The following is a 15519-nucleotide window of genomic DNA, read 5'->3' as shown; positions in this document are numbered from 1 at the left end:
ATGATGGAACTTACAAGCGTCATATAATTTTTGCTTCCTATCTCCATTTAATCTTCTTTTTAAGTATTAAATAACCCAAAATCAAAACATAAAAAAAAATCATGTATGGGTATCCCATCACGCAGCAGAACCCGTCTGTCTGCTTCCCCCCTCCCCCCTCCCCCCAAAAAACCCAAACACCCCCAACCTCCCCCCTTCCACCCCCATTTTACCTACCTCCAAATATCATAATGACTCTCCCTCTTATTCCCCCTCCCCATAACCGGCCACTCCCCCCCCGCATCACTCACACTCCCCCCACTCGTCACACTCCCCCCCACGCTCCCCCTCCTCGTCGCCCCCCCCGCCTCATCCACCGGCACCGCCAAAAACCCACCAAACCCATTCCCAACCACCACGCTCCTCCTCACCCCTCCCGCTCCCCAGCTCCCGCTCATCCTCCCCCCCGCCGCTTCAAGCCCATACGCACTCACCGGCCGCAGCGCGGTCATGGACCCCCGTCGCCCCGGCTGCCGCGCTGGCTCCACGCGCGCGAAATTCCACTCCAGCTCATCGAGGGACTTGGTGTACACCTCCAGCTCGCGGGATAGTCCGACTGGACTCCGTGGCTGCGGCCGCGGTCGCGCCTGCGGGTTCGAAGGCGGCGAACCGGGCGGACCGGCGCCCATGGGGGAGAGCGTGCGGTTGAAACTCCCTACCGGCGCGGTGGGGGGGGATCCGTATACAGACGATGCCGTGGAGAGGGGACGATTATTATTCAGGAACGGGTTTGGGGGACTCTCGGCTGCGAACTGCGGGCGCGGAGGCGCGAATTCGATTAGGGATTCTGGGAAGGCGGAGTCTCGCACGTAGAGCTTGTGGAGGTTTGGCAGGCCCGTAGCAAGGAGGGAGGTGGTGAGGTAGGAGTAATACGCCGCGGTGCCGGCGGTGTAGGACGCCCCTGGCGCGGCGGTGATTTCGTAGTGCATGGTGCGTAGGGAGCGGGATTGGAGCGGGGGAACGTGCGTGTGTGGGAAGGGGGTGGAGACGAGCTCAGTGATGGCGAAGTGGTGGAGGGAGGGGGCGCCGGAGAGGATAAGGTGGATGTCTGAGGGGTGGACGGCGGTGGTGGAGAGGGAGAGGTTGGTGAGGACGCGGGCGGTGGCGGGGTCGGCGAGGAGGGCTTGCATGGCGCGGATTGTGACTGCGGGGGTGTTTTCGAGGTGGAGGGTTGAGAGGTGCGGGAATGGGGGGAATTGGTGGTTTGGCTCGAAGATCTCGTCGCTGAAGGAGGGCATGTCTTTTACGTGGAGGGTGTGCAGTTTTCGTAGTGCTCCCAGCGCGAAGCGGACTGTTGTTGGGTCGGTGGCTAGACCTGATAGCTCCAGAACTTCGAGGTTATGCCATAAGTACCCCCCAGCCACGTCTTCGAGCGCTTTCTCCGCCCCGTGCGAGTACGACATCTTCCGTAGATCGAGACAGCGCTGCTCAACCTCCTGCCTCAGCGTCGCGCAGGTCGCATCTCCTGTGAAGAATCCATCCGGAAAATCTGCATATCGTAGGTTCGGCGTCACGGCCACAATGCGCGCGAGGTCACCCTTGCATGTCTCCCGCGTCATATATGGCGTCTTGACCAGCAGCACCAGACTTCCTAGACCCAGCGTGTCATCGCGCAATGTTCGGCATAGGAGGCGCACGCGTGCGCGCGCAGTGTCTTCGGGCTCGGCATTGCGGTTTAGAAAGGATCGGCGCTTTCGTCGTTCCGCGAGTATCTCCTCGCGCTCGCAGTAGTGCACCGCGTCGATGCGAATACTCTGGTATCTATTTCCGTCAGCACCTCCCTTCAATCTCTCCCTTCTTCCTCCTAGCGGCGGGGTAAACTCACAGCACCGGCACAGCCGTCTTCCTCCACCGTCTACACACCCTCACGCAATAACTCAAATCGCGCAAATCGCACAACATGCACGCATCCTCCTCCGCACTGCGCTCACAGCTCTCATAACTCATATCCTGCGCATGCGGACACACGAAGCTGAAGATGCGCGTCAGCACCGGCACAGGCAGCTTCACCGTCCAGTCCACCTGCCGCCCCGCATACCCGCTCAGCGTGTACCGTGGGTTGGACGGCGAGGGCGCGTAACGCTCCGCATTGGCTGCGGCTGCGGAGGCGGCAGCGGCGGCGGATTTGTCTTTGCGCTTCACGCCGAGCGACTTGAGGAAGCCCATTGTTGCGAGTGTGTGTAGCTTGGCTGTAGCTTGGCTGCTGCGTGGGAGGCGGGTGGGTGCGCCGGGTCTGGGACGGGCGCGGTGGCCGCAGGGTGGTGAGGATGATGCACGCGCTGGGGGGTGTTGCCACGATGTCTGTGTGATGACGATTGTGTGAATTGGACTTGTTTTTTTCGTAGATTGAGGCGCGCGCGGGTGAGGAATTGACAGTGCAGTTGGTGAAGGATCAGATGTCGATGTCAGAGTGAGATTGAGAGGTGAGATGGTGAGAAAGTGAGGGGGGCTTTGAGGGCTCAGGAGGGTTGGGCTGGTTAAGTTGTGGAGATGATCGGAGGTTGGAGCTGAACCCCACGTTCACGTTCCCACCATTTCAGGTATCTCAGGCTCAGCCTTGCCGTAATGAGAAATTGATGAGACAAAAAGACAAGAACAACCGAACAAGCCGTCTAGGAGCGGGAGAGCTAGGGCGATGAACACACGTAATGGAAGTTTGAGGAGTGGATAATGATGGGGATTTAAGGGATTAATTAATTGGAGAGGAGGATATTTGTAGATTTACAGAGAGTGTGTGATTTATGGAGGTGTAAAAAGATAGTAGACCGCCACAGTCACAGTACAGTCAGAGGCAGCAATTAATAGGAATACAATCACTGAAAACAAAAACAAAGTAAAACAAAATAAAAATAAAACACTACAATTAAGCAAGGCGGCTATTCATTTAACGCATCGCAGTTCCTTGGAAGCAATACCCGCGGTAGAACAGTCCTACTATGGAGTATCTCACTACCAATTGTCATTTCTCCGTCCAGTCCAGCCTAGCAGGAGCATAATAAGCAAGCAGGATCAGGATTCACTTTACTTTCCTTGTTGCTCCTTCTCACAAACTTTATAAACATGGGTCATTAAACATTTATCCTCCCTGTCTAGCCGCGTTTCACATCCATCGCCTGTATCGCCCTAAAACAATATACTAACGGAAACAGGGGCCCCAAGCTGCAGCTCCCTATCCATCTATCTCAGCTATCTCATCATCGATGGAAAAATCTCGTCGGCCGTACCGTTTGCTGCCGTTTGACGGGAAGTTTGAGGGAGGTTAGGAGGGAAGGAGAGGCAAAGATCGGATGGATTAGTGGGTTTGGGATGGTAATTGCACGTGGCGACGGTGATGTCATCTTCCTCGGTGACAAAAGGCGGGATATATGCAATGTGAAGGTTGGCGTTTGTTGGATTGTGTGAAGTTTGGCGTTTGCTGGTTATATATGGTGGTGCACTTTTAGCCATTGTGCGTTGGCATATAATACAGAACAGTTCAACCTTCGATTGAGAGTCTGTGGTTCCAACAAACTCGGCCATACCTAAACACATCCAGCAACGTCGATAAGGGGGTTAAGAAGAAGCTGGCTGTGAGAAAGGTGAGAGAGGTGCGGTGGCGAGAAGAAGACGATGGCGGTGAGAATGGGGCGGTGATGAGAAAGAGAAGTGACGACAGACCGTCGGCGACGACAACGACAACCACCTCCTCACCTGGCCCTTACTTCCCCGCGGTCTGCAGGGTCCCGGTATACAGATGTCGGGCAGATACGGCATTTCCCCATATCTTCTGTAGATAAAATGCGCGCTTTATAATGTCGGCGTTGGGACCTGTCACGCATTTCTAGATTATACCCCTCCGACCGCAAATATGCCAGGCACCCAAATGCTGCTGTCAACTGTATTTTGGCTTCACGTGGTGGTAAACGCAAGCATGACTGTTCACTCAATCAAACCATAGATGGGACACACAAACTGTCTGGGGATTAGCAATAGCAACGCTTCACTACTACCCTAACATCCTCCCATATCTCCATCCCATATCGCATCGCTCACCCGCACTCCCCCCCCAAAAAACGCTTTCCTCCGGCGGAAAAAATGCTATGCCAATAGACGCACAACCAAGCAACTGCGCCCAGCCAATGTCCCGTATCTCCCATGTAGACAAAAAAAAATGAAACGCCATGGCTATGTTCGTCGATATCAAAATCCCCTCCCTCCCCCCGCTGGCCTATTCCTCGTCAACCAGGTTCACCACCGAGTCCTTCTTCGTCCCCTTCACTCTCGGGCTGCCACTACCGAACACCGCTCCCGCGCCTGATTTCTTCTTCTGCCCCTCTGCTGTATCTTTCTGCCTCTTCAGAGCTGCATCGCCTGCTCTCGTCCTTGGCGTCTCCGTGAGGTCTTCTACCACTTTGCCTTTATCCACACCCTTCCTGCCAGCTCGCTCAACATCATCACCCTGCGAATCCGGGATCTCGTCTTTCTTTTTGGGTGCGTCCTTTCGTCCTCGTCCTCGTCCTAGAACACTCGGCGACATATCACGACGAAGAGAGTCCTCACTCGATTCCGACGGGATATCAATCTGAGTCCTCGGCGAAGAGCGCATCTGCTGCCGCGGCTGCCTCGGTGGCGGCGTCGACGGCGGCGCCACAACAGACACCTCACTCGCATCTTTCCGTTGACGATTCCGATCTTGGGAGGGGAACTTGGGCTGCATCCCTTTGGTTTTCACGTTGAAAAACTTGCTCTGTGTGGAGGAGATTGTCTTAGGACTTGATGTCTTGTCTCTAGTCGCGCTGCGTGGGGTTTCAGGCAGCGCCTCGATGGGAGGGGCAGTGATGGGAGGTGAGGGCTTGGTAGCTTTCTCGTCTTTTGCCTTGTCTCCTTTGAAGCCAGCAAAGTCATCGAGGAGAGAATAGAATGTTGCAGACTCGTCAGGCGTTGCTGGGGACTCCTTGGTAGACTGTTCCTCTTTGATGACATTGACGGCCTCCTCAGACGGCTTTGGCATCTCTTTCGTCTTGCTCGCAGGAGCAGATTCATCGGCCTTCTTCGTCACACTGGCAGAGGCAAGTTCTTCAACCGCTTTGGCTTCCAGTTTCGGTGGCGCAGGCGGTTTCGGCGACGCCGAAGCCGAAGACACGCTTTTTGACTCGCCAGCCGGCTGCTCCTCCTTTACCTTCCCAGCTTTCTTGGCAGCTATCCTCGCAACCTTAGCCGCGTGCTCCTTCTTTGTCTGCTCCCTCCGCAGCTCAAAGATGAGCTCTCTCATTGCATTCCGCATGTCCGGTGCGTTCATCTTCCCGAAGCTGCTCGCCATATCCGCCCTCCCCTGCATGAGGCCGTGGATAGTCTCATCCGGGTGGTCGAGGAAGCCTTCAACATACCCTAAGAGGAACAGCCCACAGTCACACAAGTTGGTCTGCTGCGGAATGTGCTTAGCTGTCATGCCGATGCTAGGCTGCGCAAGGGTGATCTCGACACCGAGCTTCTCCTTTGCCTCGGCGATGAGGAAGTCGCGGAGATTTGAGCAGGTAGGGGAGTGTGGCATTCCGAACGAATCCAGCGTTATGATGCGCGGCTCTTCGGTGTTGTATTTGCGAACGGGCGGGATGGATTTCCTCTTCCCCTTCCTGCCTTTACCTGCGCTTGATGTCGCTTTTTGGGAACGGTCCGTGTCATCGTCCGCTGTCGATGTGTGGGTTGGCGTGCCCGGGTTTATGCGTTCTACATCGATGTGCTTGGCCATGTTGGGCTGCGGCTCTGGGCTGCCCCTGTCTTCGATTGAAAGTCTGCTGACCTTGCGCGCCACCTCAGGAGTTACGGATCCGTCCTTGTATTCGGAGGTAGGCTGAGTGGGGCTTGTAGTGTTACCCGCATCACCCAAATCCACAACCTCTTTCTCATGACCTTTCTCTTCCTCCTTTGGTATTTTCTCTTCTGGAGGTAGCAGTAGTTTTGGCACATTGCAAATGATTGCAACGTACCAATGGTTATTCTCATTGACTGGCACAACAACATAATCGTAGTCAAATATGTTAACCTTTGACGTCCACCTCTTGACGGCGTCATAATCGATGTTCTTGCGGCCTTTACCCTGTATAAGTCGCGGGTAGAAAAACGTATTCATAAAAAAGACCCGCTTGAAGACATCCGGCCGCTCTTTCTCTGCCTTCTCCTGGAGATACCGCAGGTAAAAGGTAATGAGGTTATCGTTCAAGTACTCGCCCTCGTCGAGCCGCTCTATGTCGCGCTTATCGACTTGAGCCTTCTTCGTGCCTTCAAATGGGAATAAGAGAGGCTCGTCGCCGCCAGCCCAGTACCTTTGCCAATCCCGATGTACATTGGTATAGCGCTGTGGGGAAGGTGATCTTATATGGATTTCCCTATTCTGGCCTCTGGTTGAACGAGTCGTTGGGCGGTTGTCGTTATCGTCTCCGTTTCGCCCAAAATGACGCGATTGAGTCTCATCTCCTAATTCTTTACTTCGTTCTATGCTTCGTCGGGTTTCGATAGAATTACCTTCAGGGTGAGAAGTTTCATTGTCGCCATATCCGTTTTGCAACCTCTCGTGCAGCTTTTTACTTCTCGGCGGTTCCTCAGAGCTGTCAAAATTTCCCGGCCTCTTCCCATCGCCAGTGAGGCCCGCATCACTTGCCTGGTGCCGTTGATTCCTCCTCTGCTTCAGCAGATTCAAATCATCTGCCTCATTACGATTCCGGCATTCATCAAATTTTTCTGTGAATAGAGAAAACATTTTGTTTAGTTTGTCGCTATTTGAATGAAAGTTAGCATGGGTGAAGTCCTCCAAAAAATAACACCCGAATAAGGCAAACTAACCCGCTCTGATTTTTAACGTCGGCATCGCTCCTACTCTGAAGGAACATCAGGAAATTGTAAAGTGCTTCGCCATCGACCTTCAGGAGGAGTTTTGGAAGAGTGCCTGTCTTGGTATTGCTTTCCATGACCCACACAATCATTTTATTGTTTTCATCGCTGTAAATGATTCTTGTGACAGACCCAGGGTTGAAGGCGAAGTCTGGGTGTTTATTTTCTGCAAGATGATTTGGGTCGTCCGTTGTAAACTCCATTTGCGACGACCTAGGGTTGTATTGCAAATAATAAGGCTCCTCTCCATCGACGCGAGTGAATAAGTCTAGTACAGTTCTCGAGTATGTGATGCCAAATCTTAGGCGCTCTTCCGAACTCGACTTTCCAGCTCTGCCCGTTGTTTTCCGCTGGTTCTGCCGCGGGAGACTTGACCGAATATCTCCGTCTCTACTCATACTACCAGAAGTTGGGCTTCTCACGAATTGGCTCATGACAGTCCCGGTACTTGCCTTCTTCAAGTCTGCCCCTGGTTTGCCCATGGATAGCTCATCATCGGAGATGCTCTCGGTACTATTTCGACGCCCCCCATCATTAACCCTTACGTTTTGGACACGAGTTTGCCTAGAATCTTTTTCCCTATCCAGGATGCTTTGGGCGTCCCTCTTCAAAACCGAAATGTTCGACTTCGCGGAGGTTCCAATGGAACGTCCAGACCTTGATTCGGCCATCCGCCTCCGCACGTCGTTCTTCAGATTTCTTTCCTCCTGTGTCATTCCACGGGCCAGGTTCGCAGTCCCCCTGTATGGCTCCGGTGCCTTAGAAATCTCAAGATCTGAATCTTCAATCTTATCGTCCTCAATAATCGTCGTTTCACGTGAAGACTGACCAGAAGAATGTTGACCGTCTGGGCGTCGCCGCCGTCTGGTGCCACCCACGGTATCCTCGACCCCCCTGAATTCGTTGACAACAAACCCCCCTCCCGGATGTTTCCTTTCCAGCGGAGGAATACCACTCCCGACTGTCTTTGTTGGCCGAGAGCTCGCCGTTATGTTCCTGGTTTGTTCGCATAGTATGTCGTCTGCGCTTTCGTCGGGGCTCCCAGACACATCCATGATCTTCCGCCTCTTCGCTACCTGTTCGGTGACGTGGTCGACTGATCGTTGGCGGGCGTTGGCGGCGTATGATGCAGTTATATCAAATGCCTTTGGGGAGCTTGGCTGTTGTGGTCTGTCTGGCCCGCTTCTGACTGTCTTGTCGCGGTTCCTGTATGTAGAGGACGGTCTGACCGGTCCGCGTGGGATAACCTAGGTCTGTTAGAAACCAGTTGTCATGGTCTGAAAAAAACTTACCATATCTCGCGCTGGCCGGGGCACTGTAACGGGAACTGAGTATTCATCCGGAACTCTGTCAAGGGACTGATTAGAGGGGTTCTGTTGGAGGAAAGGAATAAAACATACCCAAAATCGGGTTCAGCTGCACTGGGCGTATTAATGGCATTAAATCTGAGAGTTATTAGAAGCTGTAGAGTCCAACAGGAAGGGTAGTTGCTCATACAAACTGAAGATTGTCCGGGTTTTGGGGAATGTTGCTGGATTCCCATTCGTGTAACCTCCAGATTGATTGATCTTTTCTGACGGCTCCCCCACGTCGCCGTCTGCGCTCGGCGGTAAAACTCGCCTTTCGGACAATACCAAGTCGACCTCACTGCAGCCGTCGCTCTCCTTCATTGACGGCCCCGAGCCAATCTTTACGCGCTTCTCAGTCACAGTTGCATCGTCGCTGTTCTGCCGCCACAAAGTATTAGCGGTCATTCGTTATCAGTGCGGGAGTTACCGAGATCTCCAAAAAGTGTCAGCCTTGTCTTAGGCGTGCATCTACTGACCAGTTCAAGCCTCACCACGTCGCAGTGCCTCTTGTCCGGAGGCGAGGATAGGATCTCGATGGCGCTCATGGTAGAATCCATGGATGCCATGGTTGGAGAGCCGCATAGTAGATTTCGGTGGCTTCGTTTTGGACCAGGACTTCTGCTCGACATCACCTCCATTGCTCATTGCTGAGGACCGCTGTTGCATGTGAAGCGTTCTGATGAAGACTGGCTAGAAATGGTTGTAGGTGGGAAAACCACATTCAATTTCACGCCTGGTGCTTATTAAAGAATGTGAATTCTTATAAAGAAATGTTGGTGAGGTTCATGAAAGACTCTAAAGAGTAGAATGGGGGAAAATAGGATGTTTATTTGACCTTTGGGTGGTCGTCGGTGGTAAGTGGTTGGGGACGAAAATCACCACGCCAAACAACATGCGAGACTTGCTCCTTGATAGATATAAGGCTACAATAGAACCATTTCCCCGACGATTGAAGGCCAACATATCAGTTTCATGAATTGCATTGCAAGCTAGCTAACTGACGACGACCGCAAGAGCAGCCTCTGTCTGAGTGGTTGACTATTACAAGCTGATACCTACTCAGTGTCATATCTGTAATCCAAAAGCTGTCAAGACCAGCAGCGGCGGCACCTTCATGCCGTCATCGAGGTCTTTAATACATAATACAGTCCCATTACTAAAAAAAATCCAAAGCTTGGGTTGAAATGCAAGAACTGAAGCTCCAACCCCGCCTTGCTCTGATCCAAAACCCCCGCCTATCCTCGCTTTCCATAGATGCAGTGTAGTATTGTACAAACAAGATTACTCAAGCCCTTATCCTCTTGCATTAATCATGAGGCCTGCTTTCGTTCCGCCCTCTCATCGTCCTTCGCGCCGCTTCGCCTATCGGACGAGTGCTGGTTGTTGCTCTTATCCTTTCGGGCGTCATCGATTGCAGTCCGTTGGGCGATGCTGGAGTCGTGCGACTTCCACTCCACCTTCGTCTCTGGAGGGAAAGCAAGGACACGCTTCATAGTCTCCCTGGAAGTTGTTAGAGTGGGGCCACAACAAATGAGTTCGAGAGTGTGGCAACATACCTGATTTTGAGGACGCGGCCGCCGTCATTACGAGTCCAGATACTAAGAATATCTTCGCCATTTCTGACGCTCAGGACGGCTCCGCACACTTCCTCACTGGCTTCACCAAACTGGTCGCCAATGATGGCAAATAGTAAATCCTCCCAGTATCGATCCGCCACACCCTTCTTCAGTCGCACAATCCACTTCCCACCCTTCTTGTTCTCTTCATCCTCCCACACCGGCCTGATGCCGTTCTTGAATATGTGGTAGTCGGAGACCAGTGGCAAAGTAGAGGGGCGCTTGAGGTGTTTGTAAATGGCGAAAAAGTCTTCGACAGTGTCGAATGCTGCCATGGCATGCAGAGTTTTCTCATACTCCAGGTAGCCATTCGATTTTTGGATCGGTGGACGGAACCAGAACACCCAGCCATGCTTCAGAGTATGCGCCGAAGCTTGAGGGTGTTTGGCCTCGCTCAGCGATGCGCTAGAGGCGTTCTGACCTGATCGCGTGAGGCCAGGTTCTGCCGGCCCCTTCTCACCAGAAGGTGTCGGTGCCCCGCTCACGACATTTCCGAAATCTAAAGCGCTGCCTGGTGTTTTTGGCGTCTTTGCAGATGCGCCAAAGGAGGCAAATGCGCCAGAGCCTAAACCGAAGGCGCTGGATGCGCCCGCAGTTGGCGACGAAACGGCCGGAGATGCCAGTGGGATGGCGTTGAAGGGATTCGACTTCCCATGTGACGAGGTATCACCGCCAAACCTCTTCCCGGGTGTGTAGTTGCGGGTTGGGTGATCGTTGTGGCCTGCTGTGGTGGCGGGAGGGGCTGCCGGTGTTGAAAGAGAAAGCTTGCTACTGTTTGACGCACATTAGCGGCTGTAACCACGACTCACCAACGACAGAAAGGCTTACTTGGTCCGGCGAGTCCATAAATTATCCATTAGTACCGATGGGGGACGGCTGGGGGGCAAGTTGTTGGTATATCGAGCTTTGGATTCTGGGATCCAAAGGCGTCACAGAGAGTCGAAAGGCTAGATAGGCAGATGGGGCGATGTTCCAATGTTGCACCTTTGTTGAAAGTCGATTTGAGAGTGTCGTAGGGGGATTGCAGTGAAGCGATAGCTGTAGTCGGTATGTGGTATTTGAAGATTCGAAGTTCGGTATCAATATTCGTATAATCGTGTGAGTTGTGTTTGTGAAAGCATTTATTTGATATGCCTCTTTCGTCTCTTAACTTAGCATGGCGTAGTGCCAGTTTGGTTCGAGAAATGGCAAGCGCCGTATCGCTTGCAGGACTCCGGGACTCCACTAAACGTGTTCCGCCAAGACTTTGCTAGAAAACGGAACTTTTGTGCTCGTCGCTTCTCTTTTTCTTTTCTTCTTTTCTTCTTAACAAAACAAGACCACCAACGTATAAAAAACCATTCAAAGCTCGACATGTTTACTCTACTCAGCTGTGAATTTCGTTCCGTGTGTCGAGAAGACCCTTAGAACCCATTTCTAAAACCATTGTCACGAGGGCCCCTTCGGGAGGCTCCATGATGCGATGATGACCTGAAACATGGGACACTCTTTCTTTATATATACAGGCTTTGTTGAGCTGATGAGCTGCTGAGCTGCTTCAAAGTTGGAGGCAGACAGGACGGAGGCAGCTTGTCTTCTGGGGATGGAGAGTCCTGGGGATAGAGTCCCGTTCTTGGTGGTACGTCTGTGTCTTCGCCAACCGTGTTTCTCCCAGTAGCCATATTGCTATAGCTTCATATGACGAAAGATATACCTCTGGTAAACCTATACAGCTCAGCCGCTCTTGATTGCTCACCATGTGATGTGCTTGTCGATTCTGGTTGAGCATGAGGTCAACGGCATTGTCTGATTGATCCCCTTGGCCACGAAGCTGCGTTCTATGTACATATCTGACCAGCCAGAGGCTGACAATGTGAGCTGTCATGTAGGGCAATAGCATATACACCACGACAACGTTCTGACGTCCTATGCACGGAGTATGCTCCCATCTCGTTGCTACGGACATGACCATGACCCGTTTACGAGGTAACACAACGTGCTTACAACGCGATCTCTACCTGGACTCGCCATACATGCAAGGCTGTCTAGTTGAAATAGCTCCAACAAGCTCACCGTTCCCATGACATGACACCCACAATTGGGGGTCGGTCAGCTTTGGAGATATTCGGGGCTGAGCATTAAGCCGGTTCCTTGGCCCTCGGCGAAAGGGTTGTCGCGAGCGACTTTTATCGTTTCTTACTCCCAATACCAAAGACTGGTGCCAAATACTGCAAGATTTCTGATGCTCTGCCTTGCCTGTGTCTGGTCGTGAACATAATCTCCCTGACAAAGAAATGCCGGGACGGAGAACTTCATTCCGGTACGCCGACGCGATAGCCGTGCGCACCTGGCCAAGACCACGTTCGCTTCTAGTGACCAGACAAAGCTCACCCTTGCCAAATGACAACACTAAAGAGGGGAAAGCCAGTATCAAGGATCAAGGTCGCGCATGGAGAACGCCTTGAGGCACACACAAAATAGCCGCCATCTGAGGCTCTAGCTCGCTCACAATGTAAGACCGGAGGTATGATGTGCCGATTTTCTCGCATTTATCAATCTGATAGTTCCATCAACCTGCATGGTGGCGTTTAGCGTCCACAACTTTGCTATGTTATCAAAAGTCACACCGGATCCACCAAGGTAATTATCCCAGGCGCGCCAATGATACCTTTGGCCAAGAACTATGAGGTTCACTAAGCTGGTGAGGAGAAATGAGCTCGCATCCATATCAAGACCGAGGTTTCCGCGAGGAACCGAAGTCGGTTCAAGTTGAAATACATGCATCTGAGGCCATATATGGGCTCGGTTTCAACCGTCTTTGCACCGTCTTTTTAAGGACTGATCTTCCATTTTCCTCTCACTTCTACCACACTTGAAGCTCAAGATGCGTGGTTTGCGCCAGATAGGTGCCGCAACCTTGCTGATCTTGCAAGTCGCAAGATGCAACAGCGATACAAGTCCTGCTAATGTCGTTGCTCAAGACCACGACCGTAGTATTGCCAGCTCGGCAGATATCGCGGCCCGCGACAATGCCCTTGGGCCAGGAAAGGCAGTTATGACAGAGAGCAATAGGTTTAACCAGTCAACCATCAGCGCAGTCGCTCTCGGCGGACGTGCTCTGATCGCCGAGTGGCTAAACCCAGTTGCCCTCCAAAAGCGGGCGTGTACGGGTACCTACAAGGCTTCATGCGGGGGTAAGTCAGGTCGCCTCTCATGAGGCTACAAATCTAACAACTTCACAGATGGGTACTGTTGTCCTACAACCGACCGCTGTTGCTCAAACAATGCTTACTGCAAGAAATCCTCAGGCGACGACTGTTGCTCTGATGGGACTTGCCCGTATCCATATGTTTGTGGCGACACCTGTGAGTGCAAGACAGCCGGTGGTGTCTGCTGTCCCGACGGCACATACTGCAAGGCGGGCAATAAGTGCTGCGGCGACAGCTGCACAGCCGAAGCCAATATATGCTGCTCTGATGGGACAGCGTGTGGTCCGGGGAACATATGCGTCGCGAATCAGAAGTACGGCTGGGACGACTGCTGCACGGATTCCGCCTGCACGGCGTATGTGAAATCCGGCGTGACAATTACTAGGACGTCGACTACGCCAACGAGCGCGACAGCTGCCCCGAGGACGACGGACGTTGTCTACCAATACTATTACACGACTCTCTACTTGTGAGCCTTCTCATCAACTTCTTGTCCCAGCTCTCTAACCGTTCTTAGCTCGTACTACTACTACTTCTACACGTACAGGTACGATATCGAGGTAACAACCCTCACCTCCACCTACACAACCACAACAACCACCCTCTCCATCTACGCAGCCAACTCCCGCACCGCCGCCAGCCGACTCAGCAGCATGAGCAGCTCCGTCGAGGAGAACGACTTCACCACCCCAGCACGGGCGACCACAGCGCTGAACTCCAGCCCCGCTCGGACCACCAGCGGTGCGTCAGCGACTGATTTCCAGGACGACGGCACCAGTCAGAATGACGGACCTGTTGTGCCGGGGATTGGGGTGGGAAGTCCGGGGTTGGGCTCGGGCGACATCCCGGGTGCTGGGACGCAGATGGGTGTTGTGCCGGCGTGGGCGCTGGCGTGGGCGCTGGGGGCGGGGGTGGTTGCGTGGGGGATGGTGTGGTTGTGAGGGTTGGTTTGTGGTGGGGATGGGGAGGGGTTTAATGATATTGGTTGGGCTTGGGGGAGGGTTGAGGATATGAATGCATGCGGTGTTTTTCCATGGAGATAGGATTCCATAGATGAAATGATATATTTGGGGCTCTTAAATGCGGGTTATTGCGGTTTAGTCTTAGGGGATCCGGCTGCCGGGTTCTAGAAGGTGGTTAGAACTTGTAATAATCTGTCTGTAAATATGTCACTATATCTGCGGCAAAAATGATACTATTATACATCTTTCGTAGCAGTGCAGGATGTTGCAAAATTATTAGTGATGTCTTTACTACGAATCTGTACCTCTAGTAGATGGCTAAACCTCCACCCTTCTTTGCTGCCTAAATAATTCTCTTATAAAAAGGTTTCCTCATGTCGCCGTTCATGCAGATTTACTGGGCGGAATACCACAACTTCCCAGGTAATTTAGGGATATCCTTACGTTCAAAGGTATATAACCACTTCCCACATGCATTAGTCCTTTCAAACCATGCATCATAGATATCTTCAGTACACAATTTCATCCACCCATCATAGTTGTCGCTATCCTCAACGCCCTGGAATCGTTTTACGGCCTGCGAGTCAACTAGCCAGACGTACGAATAGCAATAGAGAATATCCCGAGCCTGTACAAGTAGAGCTTAGCATTATCCCATAATGAACAAGAAGGCTAGCTTACTCGTCTTTCCTCGCGACTTACTAATCCCAACGGCGGTGTCTCCTTAGGGAGCGCGGTGAGCGAGCGAAGTGAAACCTCATCAATAACTAGGAAGTCGCAGAACCTAGCGCTATGTTGAATGTTAAATTCCTCATTGCCTTCGACATTACCAACAGCACTCCGAAGCCAAGAATCAAAAACATTAGTAAGCGCCTTAATGTCGTCTTGGCTAGCCTTGTTAAGGTCAGGGATGTTTAGCTTCTCTGAGTCTATATCGAATTCCTCAAGGATGAAGCGGCGTCCAAGCTCTTCATTGACTGATCCGTCGCTTTTGTTCGTAGCCAGACGGTTTATGTGGACAAAATACTGCGTCACCCAGCGCTTCAGATTTTCTAGCCCAACTGACCATAGCGTGTTAGACTCATCTGAGTATGTCGTGCGTAGTACTAGCTTTTGTTAGGTTATGCTAGATCATATCGATTTACTCGAACTTATATAATAGATAACGAATAAGAAAAGTGATAGTCAATGTACCTGTGTAGCCCCATGATCCTTCGGCGTATCTACCAGAGTCTTTATAATTAATTATAGAGTCAGCCATCCTACTGAAGCGGTACATGTCCTGTGTATCCTTATCTCGATTAAACATTGGTAAATGGAATTTAGATAACTCGCAGGATGGGTGGGGAAATGTTTCCTTAATAGACATCTTAGACGGATGTGCTTTTGGTAAATATCGATAGGTGTGTAAGGAGTCTGATGTGGATCTAAATGATCAGGGGACATAGAAGTAAGGAGAATTAAAAATGTTAAAAAAGGAAAGGTAAAGTTATTGTGT

The 15519-nt window shown here is 52.0% G+C and overlaps 6 protein-coding genes across 6 annotated transcripts; 1 reads left to right on the top strand and 5 right to left on the bottom strand.

The window, feature by feature from the left end:
• Positions 1-212: 212 nt before the first annotated feature.
• Positions 213-2804, bottom strand: VE01_05347 (uncharacterized protein; the record flags this gene model as incomplete). The annotated part of the gene is made up of 2 exons (XM_018274811.2): positions 1865-2804; positions 213-1800 (listed from the first exon to the last, which is right to left on the bottom strand). Exons 1-2 carry the CDS (start codon positions 2203-2205, stop codon positions 213-215), a joined length of 1929 nt encoding a protein of 642 aa, XP_018130314.1. The 5' UTR covers positions 2206-2804.
• Positions 2805-3067: 263 nt separating this feature from the next.
• VE01_10783 (uncharacterized protein) lies at positions 3068-3680 on the bottom strand. The gene has a single exon (XM_059464234.1). It carries the CDS (start codon positions 3568-3570, stop codon positions 3226-3228), a length of 345 nt encoding a protein of 114 aa, XP_059320217.1. The 5' UTR covers positions 3571-3680; the 3' UTR covers positions 3068-3225.
• Positions 3681-4242: 562 nt separating this feature from the next.
• On the bottom strand, positions 4243-9107 carry VE01_05346 (uncharacterized protein). Its single transcript, XM_018274810.2, has 6 exons — positions 8732-9107; positions 8404-8633; positions 8307-8351; positions 8199-8253; positions 6859-8153; positions 4243-6791 (listed from the first exon to the last, which is right to left on the bottom strand). The coding sequence occupies exons 1-6, from the start codon at positions 8891-8893 to the stop codon at positions 4247-4249; spliced, it is 4332 nt and encodes a 1443-aa protein (XP_018130315.2). The 5' UTR covers positions 8894-9107; the 3' UTR covers positions 4243-4246.
• Positions 9108-9234: 127 nt separating this feature from the next.
• Positions 9235-10972, bottom strand: VE01_05345 (uncharacterized protein). Its single transcript, XM_018274809.2, has 3 exons — positions 10700-10972; positions 9812-10642; positions 9235-9755 (listed from the first exon to the last, which is right to left on the bottom strand). The coding sequence occupies exons 1-3, from the start codon at positions 10726-10728 to the stop codon at positions 9566-9568; spliced, it is 1050 nt and encodes a 349-aa protein (XP_018130312.1). The 5' UTR covers positions 10729-10972; the 3' UTR covers positions 9235-9565.
• A 214-nt stretch (positions 10973-11186) lies between these two features.
• On the top strand, positions 11187-14000 carry VE01_05344 (uncharacterized protein; the record flags this gene model as incomplete). Its single annotated transcript, XM_018274808.2, has 4 exons — positions 11187-11489; positions 11740-13044; positions 13093-13528; positions 13577-14000. The coding sequence occupies exons 2-4, from the start codon at positions 12735-12737 to the stop codon at positions 13998-14000; spliced, it is 1170 nt and encodes a 389-aa protein (XP_018130313.1). The 5' UTR covers positions 11187-11489; positions 11740-12734.
• A 288-nt stretch (positions 14001-14288) lies between these two features.
• On the bottom strand, positions 14289-15472 carry VE01_05343 (uncharacterized protein). The gene is made up of 3 exons (XM_059463694.1): positions 15216-15472; positions 14703-15127; positions 14289-14649 (listed from the first exon to the last, which is right to left on the bottom strand). The coding sequence occupies exons 1-3, from the start codon at positions 15388-15390 to the stop codon at positions 14416-14418; spliced, it is 834 nt and encodes a 277-aa protein (XP_059319701.1). The 5' UTR covers positions 15391-15472; the 3' UTR covers positions 14289-14415.
• Positions 15473-15519: the final 47 nt, after the last annotated feature.

This window comes from Pseudogymnoascus verrucosus (genome assembly GCF_001662655.1).
Source record: "Pseudogymnoascus verrucosus strain UAMH 10579 unplaced genomic scaffold scaffold_22, whole genome shotgun sequence".
NCBI lineage: Eukaryota > Fungi > Ascomycota > Leotiomycetes > Thelebolales > Thelebolaceae > Pseudogymnoascus > Pseudogymnoascus verrucosus.
Note: the sequence above shows the minus strand (reverse complement) of the source record. Positions and strands in the feature narration are given on the sequence as shown.

Excerpts from the sequence above, each read along its gene's own strand:
- VE01_05343 (XM_059463694.1), bottom strand. The coding sequence starts at position 15,390 with ATGTCTATTAAGGAAACATTTCCCCACCCATCCTGCGAGTTATCTAAA. Across the intron at positions 15,128-15,215 it reads AGGATCATGGGGCTACACAG|TACTACGCACGACATACTCA; the intron begins GTACATTGACTA and ends AACAAAAGCTAG. Across the intron at positions 14,650-14,702 it reads TAAGTCGCGAGGAAAGACGA|GCTCGGGATATTCTCTATTG; the intron begins GTAAGCTAGCCT and ends CTACTTGTACAG.
- VE01_05346 (XM_018274810.2), bottom strand. The coding sequence starts at position 8,893 with ATGGAGGTGATGTCGAGCAGAAGTCCTGGTCCAAAACGAAGCCACCGA. Across the intron at positions 8,254-8,306 it reads GCAGCTGAACCCGATTTTGG|AGTTCCGGATGAATACTCAG; the intron begins GTATGTTTTATT and ends GTCCCTTGACAG. Across the intron at positions 8,154-8,198 it reads CCCGGCCAGCGCGAGATATG|GTTATCCCACGCGGACCGGT; the intron begins GTAAGTTTTTTT and ends TAACAGACCTAG.
- VE01_10783 (XM_059464234.1), bottom strand. The coding sequence starts at position 3,570 with ATGTGTTTAGGTATGGCCGAGTTTGTTGGAACCACAGACTCTCAATCG.
- VE01_05345 (XM_018274809.2), bottom strand. The coding sequence starts at position 10,728 with ATGGATAATTTATGGACTCGCCGGACCAA. Across the intron at positions 10,643-10,699 it reads TTATGGACTCGCCGGACCAA|TAGCAAGCTTTCTCTTTCAA; the intron begins GTAAGCCTTTCT and ends TGCGTCAAACAG. Across the intron at positions 9,756-9,811 it reads GGCCGCGTCCTCAAAATCAG|GGAGACTATGAAGCGTGTCC; the intron begins GTATGTTGCCAC and ends AACAACTTCCAG.